General features: G+C 41.7%; 1 protein-coding gene across 4 annotated transcripts in view; it reads right to left on the bottom strand.

The window, feature by feature from the left end:
- Positions 1 to 9,952: 9,952 nt before the first annotated feature.
- Positions 9,953 to 21,889, bottom strand: part of frya (furry homolog a) — a 61,056-nt gene continuing 49,119 nt past the window's right edge. For 3 of the 4 annotated variants that reach the window (XM_084350857.1, XM_084350854.1, XM_084350855.1), the window contains exons 46-62: positions 21,689 to 21,859; positions 21,467 to 21,607; positions 20,779 to 20,958; positions 19,910 to 20,074; positions 19,531 to 19,605; positions 19,261 to 19,431; positions 16,814 to 17,014; positions 15,918 to 16,058; positions 14,915 to 15,078; positions 14,504 to 14,711; positions 13,731 to 13,880; positions 13,545 to 13,643; positions 13,363 to 13,446; positions 12,175 to 12,192; positions 11,788 to 11,898; positions 11,499 to 11,704; positions 9,953 to 11,403 (exon numbers count right to left, since the gene is read on the bottom strand). In XM_084350857.1, the coding sequence (XP_084206983.1) occupies positions 11,145 to 11,403; positions 11,499 to 11,704; positions 11,788 to 11,898; positions 12,175 to 12,192; positions 13,363 to 13,446; positions 13,545 to 13,643; positions 13,731 to 13,880; positions 14,504 to 14,711; positions 14,915 to 15,078; positions 15,918 to 16,058; positions 16,814 to 17,014; positions 19,261 to 19,431; positions 19,531 to 19,605; positions 19,910 to 20,074; positions 20,779 to 20,958; positions 21,467 to 21,607; positions 21,689 to 21,859 (2,544 nt within the window). In that variant the 3' untranslated portion in view covers positions 9,953 to 11,144. The remainder of the gene's footprint in view (positions 11,404 to 11,498; positions 11,705 to 11,787; positions 11,899 to 12,174; positions 12,193 to 13,362; positions 13,447 to 13,544; positions 13,644 to 13,730; positions 13,881 to 14,503; positions 14,712 to 14,914; positions 15,079 to 15,917; positions 16,059 to 16,813; positions 17,015 to 19,260; positions 19,432 to 19,530; positions 19,606 to 19,909; positions 20,075 to 20,778; positions 20,959 to 21,466; positions 21,608 to 21,688; positions 21,860 to 21,889) is intronic. The other variant, XM_084350856.1, reaches the window with a different exon arrangement.

Consider the following 21,889-nt stretch of genomic DNA (forward strand, 5'->3'; position numbering starts at 1 on the left):
AATGGGGACTGCTGTGTCTCGTTCAGCCAGTATAGGACCACGTTTGGGAGAAATTTCGAGTCAATCGGTCCAAAGACCTGGAAGCTATTGAAAAAATCGCCAGAGGTTTTCATGAAAAATGGCCCCCTTTCACTAAAATATTCACCAAAAATACAAATTCCACCCGAATCCAATGCGGACTGCTGTGTCTCGTTCAGCCAGTATAGGACCACGTTTGGGAGAAATTTCGAGTCAATCGGTCCAAAGACCTGGAAGCTATTGAAAAAATCGCCAGAGGGTTTCATGAAAAATGGCCGCATTTCACTAAAATATTCACCAAAAATACAAATTCCACCCGAATCCAATGGGGACTGCTGTGTCTCGTTCAGCCAGTATAGGACCACGTTTGGGAGAAATTTCGAGTCAATCGGTCCAAAGACCTGGAAGCTATTGAAAAAATCGGCCAAGGTTTTCATGAAAAATGGCTTCATTTCACTAAAATATTCACCAAAAATACAAATTCCACCCGAATCCAATGGGGACTGCTGTGTCTCGTTCAGCCAGTATAGGACCACGTTTGGGAGAAATTTCGAGTCAATCGGTCCAAAGACCTGGAAGCTATTGAAAAAATCGGCCAAGGTTTTCATGAAAAATGGCTTCATTTCACTAAAATATTCACCAAAAATACAAATTCCACCCGAATCCAATGGGGACTGCTGTGTCTCGTTCAGCCAGTATAGGACCACGTTTGGGAGAAATTTCGAGTCAATCGGTCCAAAGACCTGGAAGCTATTGAAAAAATCGGCCAAGGTTTTCATGAAAAATGGCTTCATTTCACTAAAATATTCACCAAAAATACAAATTCCACCCGAATCCAATGGGGACTGCTGTGTCTCGTTCAGCCAGTATAGGACCACGTTTGGGAGAAATTTCGAGTCAATCGGTCCAAAGACCTGGAAGCTATTGAAAAAATCGCCAGAGGTTTTCATGAAAAATGGCCGTTTTTCACTAAAATATTCACCAAAAATACAAATTCCACCCGAATCCAATGGGGACTGCTGTGTCTCGTTCAGCCAGTATAGGACCACGTTTGGGAGAAATTTCAAGTCAATTGGTCTAAAGACCTGGAAGCTATTGAAAATATCGGGCGAGGGTTTCATGAAAAATGGCTGCATTTCACTAAAATATTCACCAAGAATACAAATTCCACCCGAATCCAATGGGGACTGCTGTGTCTCGTTCAGCCAGTCTAGGACCACGTTTGGGAGAAATTTCAAGTCAATCGGTCCAAAGACCTGGAAGCTATTGAAAAAATCTGCCGAGGGTTTCATGAAAAATGTCCGCATTTCACTAAAATATTCACCAAAAATACAAATTCCACCCGAATCCAATGGGGACTGCTGTGTCTCGTTCAGCCAGTATAGGACCACGTTTGGGAGAAATTTCAAGTCAATCGGTCCAAAGACCTGGAAGCTATTGAAAAAATCTGCCGAGGGTTTCATGAAAAATGGCCGCATTTCACTAAAATATTCACCAAAAATACAAATTCCACCCGAATCCAATGGGGACTGCTGTGTCTCGTTCAGCCAGTATAGGACCACGTTTGGGAGAAATTTCGAGTCAATCGGTCCAAAGACCTGGAAGCTATTGAAAAAATCGCCAGAGGGTTTCATGAAAAATGGCCGCATTTCACTAAAATATTCACCAAAAATACAAATTCCACCCGAATCCAATGGGGACTGCTGTGTCTCGTTCAGCCAGTAGAGGACCACGTTTGGGAGAAATTTCGAGTCAATCGGTCCAAAGACCTGGAAGCTATTGAAAAAATCTGCCGAGGGTTTCATGAAAAATGGCCGCATTTAACTAAAATATTCACCAAAAATATAAATTCCACCCGAATCCAATGGGGACTGTTGTGTCTCGTTCAGCCAGTATAGGACCACGTTTGGGAGAAATTTCGAGTCAATCAGTCCAAAGACCTGGAAGCTATTGAAAAAATCTGCCGAGGGTTTCATGAAAAATGGCCGCATTTCACTAAAATATTCACCAAAAATACAAATTCCACCCGAATCCAATGGGGACTGCTGTGTCTCGTTCAGCCAGTATAGGACCACGTTTGGGAGAAATTTCGAGTCAATCGGTCCAAAGACCTGGAAGCTATTGAAAAAATCGCCAGAGGTTTTCATGAAAAATGGCCCCCTTTCACTAAAATATTCACCAAAAATACAAATTCCACCCGAATCCAATGGGGACTGCTGTGTCTCGTTCAGCCAGTATAGGACCACGTTTAGGAGAAATTTCAAGTCAATTGGTCCAAAGACCTGGAAGCTATTGAAAAAATCGTCCGAGGGTTTCATGAAAAATGGCCGCATTTCACTAAAATATTCACCAAAAATACAAATTCCACCCGAAGCCAATGGGGACTGCTGTGTCTCGTTCAGCCAGTATAAGACCACGTTTGGGAGAAATTTCGAGTCAATCGGTCCAAAGACCTGGAAGCTATTGAAAAAATCGCCAGAGGTTTTCATGAAAAATGGCCGTTTTTCACTAAAATATTCACCAAAAATACAAATTCCACCCGAATCCAATGGGGACTGCTGTGTCTCGTTCAGCCAGTATAGGACCACGTTTGGGAGAAATTTCGAGTCAATCGGTCCAAAGACCTGGAAGCTATTGAAAAAATCTGCCGAGGGTTTCATGAAAAATGGCCCCCTTTCACTAAGATATTCACCAAAAATACAAATTCCACCCGAATCCAATGGGGACTGCTGTGTCTCGTTCAGCCAGTATAAGACCACGTTTGGGAGAAATTTCGAGTCAATCGGTCCAAAGACCTGGAAGCTATTGAAAAAATCGCCAGAGGTTTTCATGAAAAATGGCCGTTTTTCACTAAAATATTCACCAAAAATACAAATTCCACCCAAATCCAATGGGGACTGCTGTGTCTCGTTCAGCCAGTATAGGACCACGTTTGGGAGAAATTTCGAGTCAATCGGTCCAAAGACCTGGAAGCTATTGAAAAAATCGCCAGAGGTTTTCATGAAAAATGGCCCCCTTTCACTAAAATATTCACCAAAAATACAAATTCCACCCGAATCCAATGCGGACTGCTGTGTCTCGTTCAGCCAGTATAGGACCACGTTTGGGAGAAATTTCGAGTCAATCGGTCCAAAGACCTGGAAGCTATTGAAAAAATCGCCAGAGGGTTTCATGAAAAATGGCCGCATTTCACTAAAATATTCACCAAAAATACAAATTCCACCCGAATCCAATGGGGACTGCTGTGTCTCGTTCAGCCAGTATAGGACCACGTTTGGGAGAAATTTCGAGTCAATCGGTCCAAAGACCTGGAAGCTATTGAAAAAATCGGCCAAGGTTTTCATGAAAAATGGCTTCATTTCACTAAAATATTCACCAAAAATACAAATTCCACCCGAATCCAATGGGGACTGCTGTGTCTCGTTCAGCCAGTATAGGACCACGTTTGGGAGAAATTTCGAGTCAATCGGTCCAAAGACCTGGAAGCTATTGAAAAAATCGGCCAAGGTTTTCATGAAAAATGGCTTCATTTCACTAAAATATTCACCAAAAATACAAATTCCACCCGAATCCAATGGGGACTGCTGTGTCTCGTTCAGCCAGTATAGGACCACGTTTGGGAGAAATTTCGAGTCAATCGGTCCAAAGACCTGGAAGCTATTGAAAAAATCGGCCAAGGTTTTCATGAAAAATGGCTTCATTTCACTAAAATATTCACCAAAAATACAAATTCCACCCGAATCCAATGGGGACTGCTGTGTCTCGTTCAGCCAGTATAGGACCACGTTTGGGAGAAATTTCGAGTCAATCGGTCCAAAGACCTGGAAGCTATTGAAAAAATCGCCAGAGGTTTTCATGAAAAATGGCCGTTTTTCACTAAAATATTCACCAAAAATACAAATTCCACCCGAATCCAATGGGGACTGCTGTGTCTCGTTCAGCCAGTATAGGACCACGTTTGGGAGAAATTTCAAGTCAATTGGTCTAAAGACCTGGAAGCTATTGAAAATATCGGGCGAGGGTTTCATGAAAAATGGCTGCATTTCACTAAAATATTCACCAAGAATACAAATTCCACCCGAATCCAATGGGGACTGCTGTGTCTCGTTCAGCCAGTCTAGGACCACGTTTGGGAGAAATTTTGAGTCAATCGGTCCAAAGACCTGGAAGCTATTGAAAAAATCGCCAGAGGTTTTCATGAAAAATGGCCGTTTTTCACTAAAATATTCACCAAAAATACAAATTCCACCCGAATCCAATGGGGACTGCTGTGTCTCGTTCAGCCAGTATAGGACCACGTTTGGGAGAAATTTCGAGTCAATCGGTCAAAAGACCTGGAAGCTATTGAAAAAATCGCCAGAGGTTTTCATGAAAAATGTCCCCCTTTCACTAAAATATTCACCAAAAATACAAATTCCACCCGAATCCAATGGGGACTGCTGTGTCTCGTTCAGCCAGTATAGGACCACGTTTGGGAGAAATTTCAAGTCAATCGGTCCAAAGACCTGGAAGCTATTGAAAAAATCTGCCGAGGGTTTCATGAAAAATGTCCGCATTTCACTAAAATATTCACCAAAAATACAAATTCCACCCGAATCCAATGGGGACTGCTGTGTCTCGTTCAGCCAGTATAGGACCACGTTTGGGAGAAATTTCAAGTCAATCGGTCCAAAGACCTGGAAGCTATTGAAAAAATCTGCCGAGGGTTTCATGAAAAATGGCCGCATTTCACTAAAATATTCACCAAAAATACAAATTCCACCCGAATCCAATGGGGACTGCTGTGTCTCGTTCAGCCAGTATAGGACCACGTTTGGGAGAAATTTCGAGTCAATCGGTCCAAAGACCTGGAAGCTATTGAAAAAATCTGCCGAGGGTTTCATGAAAAATGGCCCCCTTTCACTAAAATATTCACCAAAAATACAAATTCCACCCGAATCCAATGGGGACTGCTGTGTCTCGTTCAGCCAGTATAGGACCACGTTTGGGAGAAATTTCGAGTCAATCGGTCAAAAGACCTGGAAGCTATTGAAAAAATCGCCAGAGGTTTTCATGAAAAATGGCCCCCTTTCACTAAAATATTCACCAAAAATACAAATTCCACCCGAATCCAATGGGGACTGCTGTGTCTCGTTCAGCCAGTATAGGACCACGTTTGGGAGAAATTTCGAGTCAATCGGTCCAAAGACCTGGAAGCTATTGAAAAAATCGGCCAAGGTTTTCATGAAAAATGGCCCCCTTTCACTAAAATATTCACCAAAAATACAAATTCCACCCGAATCCAATGAGGACTGCTGTGTCTCGTTCAGCCAGTATAGGACCACGTTTGGGAGAAATTTCAAGTCAATTGCTCTAAAGACCTGGAAGCTATTGAAAATATCGGGCGAGGGTTTCATGAAAAATGGCTGCATTTCACTAAAATATTCACCAAGAATACAAATTCCACCCGAATCCAATGGGGACTGCTGTGTCTCGTTCAGCCAGTCTAGGACCACGTTTGGGAGAAATTTTGAGTCAATCGGTCCAAAGACCTGGAAGCTATTGAAAAAATCGCCAGAGGTTTTCATGAAAAATGGCCGTTTTTCACTAAAATATTCACCAAAAATACAAATTCCACCCGAATCCAATGGGGACTGCTGTGTCTCGTTCAGCCAGTATAGGACCACGTTTGGGAGAAATTTCGAGTCAATCGGTCAAAAGACCTGGAAGCTATTGAAAAAATCGCCAGAGGTTTTCATGAAAAATGTCCCCCTTTCACTAAAATATTCACCAAAAATACAAATTCCACCCGAATCCAATGGGGACTGCTGTGTCTCGTTCAGCCAGTATAGGACCACGTTTGGGAGAAATTTCAAGTCAATCGGTCCAAAGACCTGGAAGCTATTGAAAAAATCTGCCGAGGGTTTCATGAAAAATGTCCGCATTTCACTAAAATATTCACCAAAAATACAAATTCCACCCGAATCCAATGGGGACTGCTGTGTCTCGTTCAGCCAGTATAGGACCACGTTTGGGAGAAATTTCAAGTCAATCGGTCCAAAGACCTGGAAGCTATTGAAAAAATCTGCCGAGGGTTTCATGAAAAATGGCCGCATTTCACTAAAATATTCACCAAAAATACAAATTCCACCCGAATCCAATGGGGACTGCTGTGTCTCGTTCAGCCAGTATAGGACCACGTTTGGGAGAAATTTCGAGTCAATCGGTCCAAAGACCTGGAAGCTATTGAAAAAATCTGCCGAGGGTTTCATGAAAAATGGCCCCCTTTCACTAAAATATTCACCAAAAATACAAATTCCACCCGAATCCAATGGGGACTGCTGTGTCTCGTTCAGCCAGTATAGGACCACGTTTGGGAGAAATTTCGAGTCAATCGGTCAAAAGACCTGGAAGCTATTGAAAAAATCGCCAGAGGTTTTCATGAAAAATGTCCCCCTTTCACTAAAATATTCACCAAAAATACAAATTCCACCCGAATCCAATGGGGACTGCTGTGTCTCGTTCAGCCAGTATAGGACCACGTTTGGGAGAAATTTCAAGTCAATCTCTCCAAAGACCTGGAAGCTATTGAAAAAATCTGCCGAGGGTTTCATGAAAAATGTCCGCATTTCACTAAAATATTCACCAAAAATACAAATTCCACCCGAATCCAATGGGGACTGCTGTGTCTCGTTCAGCCAGTATAGGACCACGTTTGGGAGAAATTTCGAGTCAATCGGTCCAAAGACCTGGAAGCTATTGAAAAAATCGGCCAAGGTTTTCATGAAAAATGGCCCCCTTTCACTAAAATATTCACCAAAAATACAAATTCCACCCGAATCCAATGAGGACTGCTGTGTCTCGTTCAGCCAGTATAGGACCACGTTTGGGAGAAATTTCAAGTCAATTGGTCTAAAGACCTGGAAGCTATTGAAAATATCGGGCGAGGGTTTCATGAAAAATGGCTGCATTTCACTAAAATATTCACCAAAAATACAAATTCCACCCGAATCCAATGGGGACTGCTGTGTCTCGTTCAGCCAGTCTAGGACCACGTTTGGGAGAAATTTCAAGTCAATCGGTCCAAAGACCTGGAAGCTATTGAAAAAATCTGCCGAGGGTTTCATGAAAAATGTCCGCATTTCACTAAAATATTCACCAAAAATACAAATTCCACCCGAATCCAATGGGGACTGCTGTGTCTCGTTCAGCCAGTATAGGACCACGTTTGGGAGAAATTTCAAGTCAATCGGTCCAAAGACCTGGAAGCTATTGAAAAAATCTGCCGAGGGTTTCATGAAAAATGGCCGCATTTCACTAAAATATTCACCAAAAATACAAATTCCACCCGAATCCAATGGGGACTGCTGTGTCTCGTTCAGCCAGTATAGGACCACGTTTGGGAGAAATTTCGAGTCAATCGGTCCAAAGACCTGGAAGCTATTGAAAAAATTGCCAGAGGTTTTCATGAAAAATGGCCCCCTTTCACTAAAATATTCACCAAAAATACAAATTCCACCCGAATCCAATGGGGACTGCTGTGTCTCGTTCAGCCAGTGTAGGACCACGTTTGGGAGAAATTTCGAGTCAATCGGTCCAAAGACCTGGAAGCTATTGAAAAAATCGCCAGAGGTTTTCATGAAAAATGGCCCCCTTTCACTAAAATATTCACCAAAAATACAAATTCCACCCGAATCCAATGGGGACTGCTGTGTCTCGTTCAGCCAGTATAGGACCACGTTTGGGAGAAATTTCGAGTCAATCGGTCCAAAGACCTGGAAGCTATTGAAAAAAATCGTCAGAGGTTTTCATGAAAAATGGCCCCGTTCCACTGAAATATTCACCAAAAATACAAATTCCACCCGAATCCAATGGGGACTGCTGTGTCTCGTTCAGCCAGTATAGGACCACGTTTAGGAGAAATTTCGAGTCAATCGGTCCAAAGACCTGGAAGCTATTGAAAAAATCGCCAGAGGTTTTCATGAAAAATGGCCCTCTTTCACTAAAATATTCACCAAAAATACAAATTCCACCCGAATCCAATGGGGACTGCTGTGTCTCGTTCAGCCAGTATAGGACCACGTTTGGGAGAAATTTCAAGTCAATCGGTCCAAAGACCTGGAAGCTATTGAAAAAATCAGCCAAGGTTTTCATGAAAAATGGCTTCATTTCACTAAAATATTCACCAAAAATACAAATTCCACCCGAATCCAATGGGGACTGCTGTGTCTCGTTCAGCCAGTATAGGACCACGTTTGGGAGAAATTTCGAGTCAATCGGTCCAAAGACCTGGAAGCTATTGAAAAAATCGTCCGAGGTTTTCATGAAAAATGACTGCTTTTCTTTAAAATAATCACCAAAAATACAAATTCCACCCGAATCCAATGGGGACTGCTGTGTCTCGTTCAGCCAGTATAGGACCACGTTTGGGAGAAATTTCGAGTCAATCGGTCCAAAGACCTGGCAGCTATTGAAAAAATCGGCCGACGTTTTCATGAAAAAGGCAACTTTTTTCATTAAAATATTTCACCAAAAATACAAGTTCCACTAAAATCCAATTAAAACTGCTGGCCTTTCTTTCGCCAGTATGGACAACATTTGTGTTCAATTTCGAGTCAATCGGTCAAAAGACGACAGTAACCCTAACCCTAGCCCCATAACCCTAACCCTAACCCTAACCCTAACCCTAACCGTAACCCTTAGCCTTAAGCCAGCAAAAAATACAAATTCCACCAGAATCCAATGAGAGACACTGTTGTGTCTCGTTCAGCCAGTATAGGACCACATCTGGGAGAAATTTTGAGTCAATCGGTCCAAAGACCTGGAAGCTATAGAAAAAATCGGCCGATATTCTCATAGGAAATGGTCATATGTCTTAAATATTCTCATCGAAAATGGTGATTTGGTCTAACATATTCTTTAAGAAGAGAAGCCCATCAGCTCAGTTGGTAGGGTGGTTGTCACACGTACAGAGGCTTTATCCTTGCTCCAGCTGCCCCTGGTTCAAGTCCTACCTGAGGCCCTTTGCTGTATGGGTATTCTGAACTTAACCATTTGCTGATTTTGCACTGCATGGGGTTTAAATTTGTCCTGAACATCCAAGACGCCCTGGAAAAAATTGGCAACAGTCATTCTCTTAAGTAGTAGATGCTGAATGCTTACAGCTATTGAAAAAATCGACCGAGGTTTTTATGACAAATTTGTATTTTTCTTAAAAATATTCATGAAAAATACAAATTCCACTAAAATCCAATAAAAACTGGTATGTCTCATTCTACCAGTATAACTGGACATCTCGGGGCATTGATTTTGAGTCGATGGCTCAAATGACCTGGAAGCTATTGAAGAAAACGGCGGGTGTATTCACTAAAAATCGTGATCTTTCTTTAAATATTCACAAAAATGTTTTGTTTTTGTTAAAATCCAATAAAAACAGGTGTGTCTCCTTCTACCAGTATAACAAGACATTTGGGCATTGATTTTGAGTCGATGCCTCAAATGCCCTAGAAGCTATTGAAAAAACTGGGCAATGTATTCATGAAAAGTGGTGATTTTTCTGTAAAAAAATCATGAAAATTAGAAATTCCACCAAAATCCAATATAAAAAATTGCATTTGAGTCAATGGGTCAAATGACCTGGAAGCTATTAAAAAATAAAAATGTAGATTTGTAAAAGTCAATTTTCACTGTTGAAATTTGTGTTTTCAAATATGCAGCAAGAAATAAGTAATCGCCAACTTTAAGTGGTAATTTATTTCTGATTTTTTTTGCTGCTTATGTTAGCCTACAGGAAGATGATGTATGCTATGAAATGTGATGGTGTCTTGTATTCACTTTTGGGCCAGATATTGGCATGACACAGAAATAAAAATAAACTACTATTACTTCTACTTCTACTACTACTACTACTACTACAACCAATAATAATTATAATAATATCACACAAGTCACCAAATGAAACAACATTTAACAAATGTAAGTTTTATTTTTGTTGTTACATAAATGTACAGAACACCAAAGAAGTACAGTACATTGCAAAGGCAGTAGTATTTACAAGGCGAGAGGCTACAACAGTTCTTGTGGAAGCTTTACAAATATGTAGCTATCTCTTTCATTCTACATGCAACTCAAATTGTAAGTTCATAAAAATACAATCTCACGAGTCTCCGCAAAGCCCCCATTGCACTGTACAATTATTCAGTTAAAATAGTTTCTGTATTTGTTCATAAACATTACTATTACACTTTATAGTACATAGGATTTGCAAGCTTGGCAGGTTTAAATGATGAAATAAAATATTTGTTTTCTATAAATCTAGTCCGATAAAAGCACGTTTTTCTCTTGCAAATAATATAAATAATTTACCTAAATGCTAAAAGCTGCACAGTTAAAAGGTACAGTAAGATGTTTTCAGTAACCCACAGCAGCATGTAGTGTAGGTTTGGGAGACAGTAGTTTTGCAGCATGTCAATGTAGTTAAATGTGAACAGTTTATATAAATCAGTATCCATGATTCCATCTGTGATGGTCGTCGGGTTTATATCACACACTCAAGCCCCCCCCCCCGCGCACACACACACACACACACACACACACACACACACACACACACACACACACACACAAAGACCCACTACTTTCACTGCGTAATGAAGTCTCCCTTTTTCTGAACTAACAATGTTTCTAATGTTATGATATTCAAATACATTCTTTCAGGATACAGTAAAAGTCTTCCACTTCTGTGAAGGATTGCACATTTTCCCTTAACAATTAAAACAACACAACTGAAGGAGAATCACTTAGCTTTGGTATGTCATTTGTTTCTGTGAAAGTTGTTGCCCTTAGTAGCAAGTGGTTGCTTTGTGACAATTTTCTATTATTAGTGCAATAAAAGCCTAAGTTTCTTTGCAACAGCAAAGTCTCTCATCTCTCTAAAAAACAACAGTATTGCTGCACATCTGAAGATCTGACTCTGTGACATTCTGACATGCTCTGAGCACAAAGATGAGAGGGTTTGGTTATTCCCAGGAGAGAGCAGAGTACTTGTTAACCACTGAGATGATAGCAGCAACCCCAGACAGGACCAGAGGCGAGGCATGGAACAGGGTGCTGTGCAGGAGCTGATGTCACACGCTGCTGGACCGCCATCAAAGAGTTGAGCCTGAGACCCTGGAGTCTGGGAGGAAAGCCGTGATGGCTCGGTAGCCTTGGGCTCGCCGGATCATGTCCCGGATCTCTCCGTTAAGATCCATCAGCTTGACAGAGATTTCTGTCAAGTCCTGCTTTGAGCCCACGAGAGCAAAAGTTCCCATCTGACCCAAGGTTTGATGTCTGAAGTAGATGTTGAGTAAGGTCTGGACCTCATCCTCAGAGGGGCTGCCAAAGATGTCGCTCGGCCAAGTTGTTCTGTAATAAATAAAGAAAATGTTACTTGTTTGACTGAGGGCATTTCTTGTGTGCCCCTTTCATATAAAGAAAAATAAACCTTTTTCTTTTCTCACCTGCACTCACGAATGTAGCGGATGGCAGTCAGAAACTCGTTGTTCTTCAGACATTCAAGGATGGCCTGGACAGCGACCTCAGAGGAGCTGAAGGTGGGCTCAGAGCAGGAGCTCTTCCGGGCGGCGATCTCATCATTCGTCACGGAGGCTGCTGCTACCCTCAGGTTGCTCTTCAACTCATTTAGCTCTCTGGACATATTTGTCAGCTAAAGGTTGAGAGAGATTCATATTAGATGGTGGGTGTCATGGTTCCAAAAAGAGAGAACAAGCAAATGCATTATGTACCTACCTCGGGAATGGAACTTATTGCATGGACCTGTTCAATCAGCTTACAGTAGGACTGAAAGAGCAGCAGCAGCTGAAAGTGGAGTTTGTAGAGTCTTTGACAGAGCTCCAGTTGCTGAAAGACAGAAAAGTGGATGTGAGCAAAAGGCCTCTTTATTGGGCTGGGTTTCTCTTTCTATTCCTCTATTACTTTCTACTTTATCAGGGCTTCTCAGTTCTGCATTTGGTGGATACTAAACTCACATGTAACTACAGTAGAACTACTTGTAAATAGATGTCAAACTGACTTTACAAGTACTAAAAATGGGATTGCAGCAAGTCTAAAATGTGGTTTCAGAAGCAGAAAAAGACCATTTCAAACAACAAAGAGGAACAAGTCTTTCCAACTTACAGCCAGTGATTCCATTTGCTACAAAGCAAGCATGTTACAGGACAGAGAAGAAGTAAGGAAAACAGAGAATCAAAAGACGGGCATGCAATTCCTCATAATTTTTCAGTACAGAGGGGTTGAAAAGTATTAGCACAGGTCATTTTATTGGCATGCAGAGAGGGAGAAAAGTGAGGGTTGATGTATGTGTAAATTAGAATTCAAAGGAGGGCTGGAAGTCGCCATGAATTAAAGGTTCCCTGTGGAGTTTTTGACCTCTAGTAGCGCTACGGAGTGGGTCCCTGTTTTTGCTTATCTTGTGCACGAGCAAGGGAACGCACATGAACACACACACCTGTGGGTGACAGGATACATAGTCCTACGAATGGTGTTGCATTATTATACTGATCAACAGGTAACTTGCCAAGACATCACTGCAATATGCCAATAAAGACAGGGAAGAAGAAGACTTTGAGCATGTAAACATGGATGTAAACAAGGCTGGTTTAAATAACTATACTACCATGAAAATGCTTCATGTGGGAGAAAATACACTCGACACATTTGTTAGAGCTCAGAATGCACACAAAACATTTGGTGAGAAAACTAAAAGACATTTAAATTTGTTTACAGGAAAACTCCACAGGGCCCCTTTAATTAAAAAGCCAAGTGAAACAAGCCAAGCACAATTTTGCCTGTCAATCAGCACAAATGCACTCACTTTGGTGGGAATCTCTTAGCTATATAATTACAAAGTTTTAACAGCAAAACTTTCCATTTTGCTGTTTTCCTTTTCTTTCCTATAAAGTGAGCGTAACCGTTTACTGCTTAGATTAAAAATGCAACTTAAGAAAACTTGCTCCCATGCTCAGCAGAGCTGAAAATAATCACAATGCACATTGGAATGAGATAATCAATGTGACGTGCGGCAACTTAAGGTTGTCAGAACCTTGACATTTACATAGTGCAAGAGAATTAGAGGTAACACTCACAGAGCTACAGTAGCACACAGTAATCGTAATGCAGAAAGTACAGTGTGAAAGGTCAGTTGAAGTGGAATCTTTAATATTTTCAGCCAGAACAACTATTTTCTTCTCTAGGCTGAATGCATGAAACTAAACCACAGAAAATACAGAATTTACATTATCGTTCAATTGATATGACAGCATGTCAGAGTTGTTGCTCAAATTCCTAAAAAACATAAGGCTTTACCTTTTTTTCATGCTCCGCTGGTTGACTTGTTATCACGGTTCCGCCAGGACTCCTGGGAAAGGTGGCCTTACAGTTGCTCAACCACTGTGGGTGAAAGACACGGCATAATAACAATTTAAACAACTTGGTGTCAACATACAGGTGATATTCCGCCCGGAAAGCACATTGTTTAATCTCCTTACACAGAGAGCTGCCTCCTTTCTGTTGTTGTAAGTATCAAGATACTCTTGAAGTTCCAGCACGCTGAATTTCATTTTTTCCAGCAGCCCATAAGACATAATCTGTGAAAAAAGAGTTTTGATGTTGAATTTGTTCAATTACCAGTTGTTAAAAACATATCAGAAACGGGGAACTCTGTGGTTACTCACTGTGTCTGCATCAATAAATAGCATCGGGCACTCTGAGCATGATGTCAGCATCTGAGACGACCTCAGAAGCCTTGATCCTAATCCTCTCAGGCTGTCACCGAGGTAACTCACAGCGTCACAGGTCAAGGAACAAAATTTGGTCTGAATACTCTGCAAAGCAAACAAAAATCTGGCTGTGATACTGTCAATGTCACTCCTACATTATATCATTTAAGCTTCTTACAATCTGTCATTTTTTCTGTTTCTCTCTGAAATTCTTCCCTGTCAGCTTTGGTCAGTGAAGTGGACAACATCTGGTTAACGAATCTCTGAAGATTTTCAAGCTGAGAGCATCTACAGTGCCCTCTTTTTGTCATTAATCAGACCTCTTCTCTAAAGGTTAATCAGCCAGATAACTAATCCTGTTACCCTTTCACTTTAGTTATTCAGTTGGACCAGGCACACTGAAGAAGAATCTGCATTTGTCTTATACAATCATACTCAGTACTCTCTACATTTAACCCATCCCTGGGGAGCAGTGGGCAACCATTATTTAGCCCAGGGGGACAAACTCCACCTCTTGCCTAGCCCCTCAATTGAGGGCACTGACAGGAGAAATAAACCTGATATATTGCTACCCTAAATAATGAAGGAGGAAACCCACGCAAGCATGGGGAGAACATGCAGACTCCACACAGAAAGGTTCTGCCCCAGCCGGGAATCAAAAAAAAGAACCTCCCCTTTTCATTTTTCAGGTGTATGCTGGCGACGACTATCGTACGATGCTATCATACCTGAAATAGTGTAGAAAACACATGGAAAGTGTAGACTGCGCAGGATCCATCGGAGTCCGACACAAGCTGGTTGATGTGACTTCGCCAAGCCTCCTCTGCGTCGTCGCACACTGCTGGTTGGAAAGCAGCGAGGATGGCGGAGAAGAAGGGTGACGGCGGTGGCGAGGAACGGGACTCCAGCATGTCGTCTCTCTCCTCCTCGGCAAGACTGAGCGGAGGTAAAAGCCAGGTTATTAACACATTTCTGTTACTTTATTTATTATTGAGAGAAGTTATCTTACCAAGTACATTTCTCTCATTTCTATACAAAAACATCTCATTACACGTAACATAAAAGACATCAATATATAACATTTCATTAAGAAAAATTGTTTCAGAAGTAGCATTTTCTCCAGTGTTGTGAGGAGGTACCTTGGTAAGCAGCCGTCAATGTCTAGCTCTCCTTGACAATCAATGTGAACCATGTCTATTGTCAGACTGTCACCACATTGAAACTCAGGTGGCAGCTCAGTGATGGAGAGAGAGATGTCTTCCTCATGGGCATTGGTGTCTTCATCTTCTTGGGACACCTCATGCTAAAAGAGAGCAAGAGGGACACATACTTCCTCAGCTGTTGGCAAAAATAACTAGAATCATGAGCAAATACTGAGGCAACATGCAGTAAAAGGTTATTATTAACTAAAATGTGTTCCCTCTGTTAAACTGAATCATTAGGTACATAAGTAATCGTGTGGGTAAAATGGATACACTAACCTTGGCACGGGACCCTATGGACACTCCTTGTCGTGTTTTCTTTCATTTGGTAAATTTAGTGTGCATGAATTGCGCCAATTTAATTGATTATAAAATAATTTAATGCAGCCAGCATTGTGGCCCTGCACACTCATGTTTTGGGGCAGGCAATGTGTAAACCTTTCTTGACCTCCCACATGCCAAGAGATTTTTAGTTGTTGCTTAGAGCCACCCACACAGAAGCAATAGGTATACACATTGCCTTAAACAGACAGACACAGAAAGGAAGATATATATTTATTTTTTATCTATTGCTGGCTACAACCCCCTAACATCCCCAGACAACCTCTGCCACAATTAAAATAAGGCACAAACAGGCCCAAAGCGTTATGGATTGGCTGCTTGCAGGTTTTTGCTCATTCGACTTTAGCATGCAGCTACTGAAATATCAAGAAAAGACCCTCTCATGCTCTACTCTGAAGAGAGGAAATGTAGAAAAGTGACAACACCAAAAACTTAACATAGACTGAACCCAAAGCACATAAAACATTCAAGACATTTCACAAGAGAAGATGCAGCAGAACAGCTCCTATTTGGCAAAATTAGTAAAGAACTCTAGTATGGAATTGCGATAGTTATTAGTAGTTCCCAGTATCTCAGACACTCTGAAGCCCTTATTCACCCGCTGCTTCGAGTCCTCTGGCAGTTGGACCTCGAAACTAGGATTTTTGGTGTTCAGAGGAGTTGACTCAGCCGAAGTTGTATCGTAAAAGGCGGAGGGAGAGTCCATACTGATCTCTCCTGTCGGAGAGAAGTTGACAGTCTGCAAAGAGACAAAGTCAAAGTTGTTGGAATCTTCTAGAAACCGCATGTGTCATTTTTCAATCAAGCTTTTTAGGAATATTGAAAAAAAAAAGCTGAGCTAAAGACACCAGATTGAAAAGTTTGACACTGAAAAATCTACAACACTCCTGAAATGCCTGTAAGCAGTAACGGTGGTAGAGTGGCTGTCAAATCAGGAACGGGAGGGGAGTGGGTGACAGCTGCATGGACACATGGGCTTTCCATCTGCTACCAAACTTTCCTCAAACACTGCGTGAGGACCACTAGTCACGGAGTAACAGAAAGATGACGCAAACAAGACAAATGATGATGCAAAACTTTCTGCTAGCAGCTGTAGGGTGCATGTGGGAGATTTTACTTTAATTTTTCATTTGGAGCTTGGTTACTTTTCCTCTTGTTGACACAAGACGAAAAGCAACATGGTCATTAAAATCAAATGCTGTATCTCCTTGGGAGCATGGATGTGCTCAGAAAATTTAATTATCTTGTGTGCAAAGTTGAAAATAACCTGAGGGTGGCACAAGAGGAGAGCTCATGAGACAACAGGGTCCAAGATGGAAGGAATTTATCCTCAGAATGCCCTAAATACATTTAAGCCGCAGCTGTGAGCATTCTTCACCCTACAGAAGACAGCCTGTGATAAGGATAATTATCTGATGCTTTTGGGCTCCACCAGCTACATTTTCCCCTTATTTTAATGCTTATTTACTGGTATACAAACAAAGGTGAACTTACAAGCTGTGAGTGGGAGAGTATCTGGCTGGCAGTGAGTGAATCTTCCTCAGACGACTCGTCTGAGTCTTCATGGGTGATCTTGCTGAGGCTGGGCATGCTGCTGGACAGCTGACTCTCCTCCAGGGGCTGCAGGTCACTCCGGTCCAGACTGTCCATGGAGCGTCTGCGTACGCCCCAGTTGAAGTTGTCCATAGTCTCTCCCTGCAACAGAAAACGGCCTTGAGTTACCAGGTAGCAAGAAGTACAGAACAATCTCTAACACAAACACATGCACACACACATACTGTACACACACATTCACACACCCATGCTGTGGATGTTCAGGGAGGGGGGTGGGCAGTCTCTCAGGGAGTTTTCCCCCACATAGCTAAGAATGGAGTTTGACATAGTGTTGCGAGTCCTTCACAGTGTATCTTCACATAGAGAGTTTCCTCACACCACTACCCAAGATGCTGGTGAAACTGGCAGAGATGTCTGGGTTTGAGAACACCTTGATATTGTCAGACGTTAAATATTTACAGGTTTAATCCCCCTGAGTCTGGCTGCTTCTTGTAGTGACTTTTCAACAGGACATGACTGGAGATGTCGGCCAACCTCCACATTCCACTGAAGCTCCACATCGACAGATGAAATAAGGGAGACTTCCTGTGGTGATAACATTAATACTACACTGACAGAACGCACAGACTTTGACTTTGGTCTATCAGATTCTTTTTTAAAGGAAACCACTTTATACTTTAGTTGAAAAACATTGTACATGATCATAAAACTTTCCTCACACCTGTTACTTTTTGTAGTGTCACTTATAAAACTGCCTGTTAGGCACTTTCTCTGACCACTGCAGTTGTTTTAGTTTTCAGTCTGTGTGAAATTTCAGCAGGGACAGAGAGAACCGCTGACAGGGTGTTCCAGGATACAGATACACAGTTACTTCTACAGCATCAAATGGCTACTTAAATTGAATAAAAAGATGTTCATAATCAAACAATGTGACATGCGTGTTGTTAAATGCCACCAGTTAACAATTACTGTAAAAATGTGAACAACAACGTGTACAGCCTCAATATGTGGGCCTCTGTGTAATTTGACAGAACTGACCTGAGCAAAGTTTCATATCTTCTCCTCTATGTAAACCAACAAAAATGATCACTACATGAACGTGAAATGGTCTGTGTATAACTTGCTGTTTGGCTTGCACAATGATTTCAGTGTGATGTTTATGAGAAAAGCAGAAAATGAGCAGTTTCTTCTACTGTGTCTCTAGATGGAGATATTATCCCAGATGAAGTTGAGACATATGACTGAGTAATGTTTCAAAATCCCATCATGTTGCTCGCATTCCCAAAGTTTTTGAAAGGAAAATAAAAAATACTGGTGAAGTGAAAAGTTAATCTCTACTATAGGTTAGATTCTATATTCAGATACTCAATTTGTAAGGCAAAATGCACAAAGACTACTATTATAATGTGCAATTATGTTGGAAAATCAACATCAGTGAAAATTCAGCCACTCAAAACATACACGTGTATAAAAGCTTTGAGTATATAATGGTTTCAAAGGGGATAAGTGTGTAAAATATCATAACTAATACTTGTTTTCTCTCATTAAAAGGAAAAATTCTTACGATACAATTACAGCATTTCACTAGTGATCATTAGACTTATTTCCACGTGTGAAAAGAGTAGTTCCAGAGGAAGCTGAAGTTAACATGATAAATTGCCTCCAGTGATGTCACTTGGAGGCTAAATTGCATTGTGGGTAATGTAGGCACTAGGTTTTGAAATGTAGTCCACTGGTCTAGCATTGCACTCCTATATCACTATTAACACTCGCTATGGATGGTGTGAAAACAAATGACCAAAGTCAGTACAGCAGAACCAGAGCTATAACCTCCTCAATTCACATATTCTTCTTCCTTTTCAAAACCTGCTGCCTACATTACCCACAATGCAACTCCAGCACCAAAAAAGGCATTATACTACTTCTTTTCAAACATGCAGTAGCACTCGCCAAGACCTGTAAACACACTTTAATGTGTAAAATTATGCTTAGTTACCCTTTGAGAGTTAAGTGAATTTATCTCTTGCACTTCAGTAATATAGCAGAATCTGTTTACACAACATGCACACACATTTGCTACTCTTTACCGGTGTGGCAGTTCACTAAATTATCCGAACAAGCAAACATGCCTTTTAAGAACACAGCAAGAACAAATGTGACATGACTAAACTTACCTGTAGCTCCTAGATAGCAGAGAGGGAAAACAGAGAAAAGAAACCCTGTTACACAGAGCAAGCAGACCTGAGCCAACACAGTATGAGAGTGCTCTTTGGAGGAAAATACTCTGTGTTTGACAATGTGGTCAAAAATCAATGTGAGAGGAAGCGAGGAGGATAAATCATGTTCTTTTTACACTGTTTTAAAACTTTTGAGGTACTGACACTCACCTCTCCATCCTCAAGCTCCACATCAAGGAAGTCAAAGTCTCTGAAGACTCTGAACTGCTGCTCTGAGGTGGTGTCGTCCATGTTGTCTGGCTCCCGGGTCCCATCGTCGGAGGACACCAGGCTGGGCTGGTGCTCCATGAGGTCCAGCTCCCCACAACTGGAGAAGATCACCTATACAGAGAAACAAAGAGACAAAAATGAAAAAATGTTGACTTTTCAATGCATGACGATAAAAATGTAATCCCACTGCGATTAGGAAGTGCGTCTTACCGAAGGGTTTTTTGTGAGCCCCACTTCTTGTCCACACAGAGACAAAACATTCACCAGTTTTTCACGTGTTCTTTTCTGCAGAGGGCGAGAGGAAAGGGAAACATTTTGAGCAAAATTCAGATGCCACAATTCAATTTCACTGTGTGTCTCACAATGTGAGCCTGAACACATCCAAACAGGGTCAAGCTGATCTGACCGCATTCCAATAACAATACCTTCTTGCATGCATGCATTCAACATGTGTTTTTATAACAAATCCAGACATAGATGCCATTTTAATTTCATTTGAAATAATGTGTTAAATATGCATCAAATGCACCTCTGAAACGTTTTCAACTTATGAGCATAATTCTCAGAAGAAATAGGAAGAACTCCTCACCTGTGAAGACTGAGGCCTCTTCCAGCTGACCGGCACCAGGACGTTGTTGGAAGTTGATCCCGAGGAGGTAGAGGAGGTGCTGCGGGTCACCGCTGTCGTCCTGCTCTTCACATCTTGGCCTGGAGAGCGCTGCAGGTCGTCATAACGCCGGCCAATCACCGGCGTCTAACAGCACAGACAAAAACAAACAGACACGTGGAGGCAGAGTCAGGGGAGGTTAGTCAGGCAATGACTCCACGGCTGCTCCTGCTTCTTCAGTTCCACGATGACTGTACAGTGAAGTTTCAACATAAGCTGACACTGACTTTTTATCAATGTGCACAGTGTTTATTCCACTTGGCATTCCAATTGCGTGAAGCCTTTGTGGAAAAATAACCCTACATTTCCTCTGCTGTATCCATCAGTTTAAAAATATCTGGATATTTTAAGACATATCACTGGTTTGTCCTGCGTGTCTCAAGTATAAATACACACACGGTTGGCTGTCCACTAGAACTCACTGATTCACATACAAAGGACGGCAGCAAAGAGCTGACATCATTTCCTGCCATTCATGAACTACACAAATAGCTCCCTGTTCAGTTCCCACACATGCACCACTCTGTATCTTTGACATCACTTTCCAGCTCTGCACTGCTTGGTTACTTGTGTTTACCTTTCGAGCTTTCAAGCTAATCTCAAGGGGATTGGTCAAAAAGAAATATCAGCATTGAGGAAGGGGAAGAAATTGTTTCCGTTCCGAAAAAGCTTAACAAGATTCCACATTGCCTCAATCAGCACCACACCCTGGAAAATACAGGAAAAAATACAAGGGGAAATATAAAAGCATTACACTCTCACACGATAAAAAGAAAGTCGGAGCCTCTTACCTCAGATATGTCAAAGTGGAAATCCAGTGTTTTCCCAGGCAGGGCCTTGGAGGAGCGGTCCCAGACACGGCTGATGTCCTCATAGGAGAGGTCACTGTGTGGGGATGAAGGCTGCACCAAACTGGCTGATCGAGAAACCACCAGCTTCAGGATATTCAGCGCTTCCCCCCAATGGACGGTCTACAGCCAACGCAGACATGCACACACCAAATCACCACCACAAAAACCAACATAACCGCATGTTTAGGAAGAAACAACCACAGATATATTTCTGTGTGGTTTAATGCAGTTCTATTTTTAGAGAGAAGTAGTTCTGGCAGTAAGCTCACATAAGGAAGCGAAAGGAAAATGGATTCAGTATGAAGCTGAGCAGAGGCCTGGTCTGTGGCAGAAAGGCAGACTGTTTATAGTTTGGGTGTGTCTACAAATTTACTGTGCTGACACAGGACATTTTTTTTTCCCTTTTTTTCCCCATGAACAAGACTCTTACTCAGAGCGCCATGCCCAAAGATTTCCAATGATCACATCTGATGCAAGTGATTGAATGGTTTCACTTTCTGAACACATTGAAAGAAATATCCTCAAAATATAAACAACCATTCACTAAGAATCAATATAAGGTATAAAGTCACCGCATGTTTTATCTAATTATCTGCAGTGGGACACATGCTCAGGTGTTTTCACTCACCTGAACAAATTTTTCAATGGTCTTGAGCACCTCCATGTTAAAGGGTTTGGCTTGAATCCCACTCAGGTCCATGTGACTGAGGAGGCTGTAGATGATTTGTAGAAGCGTCTGCTGCATACTGGGGAGACCTTTCTCCAACAACTGTTACAACAGAATTAAAAGTAATTATTGCTGTACAACCCTTCTACTGTTGCTCATTAAATATGTGATTGGCTGACAAACCTCTGCCATGTAAGTGACCAGGTTGAGGGTGATATCCGAGAAAGCTTCGTGAAGATACCGACACACCACGTTGACCCAAGAGGAGCAGTCTCGCGTGTAGGAGTGCGTTTTGTACAGAGTCATGACATGAGCGAGGTTGGAGAGCTTGGCGTTCTTCTCCTCAAGGCAGACCTGCACGCAAAAAGTGCATCAGTTGTACCA

The sequence above is a fragment of the Pagrus pagrus genome, assembly GCF_965226575.1.
Source record: "Pagrus pagrus genome assembly, chromosome: 4".
Taxonomy (NCBI): domain Eukaryota; kingdom Metazoa; phylum Chordata; class Actinopteri; order Spariformes; family Sparidae; genus Pagrus; species Pagrus pagrus.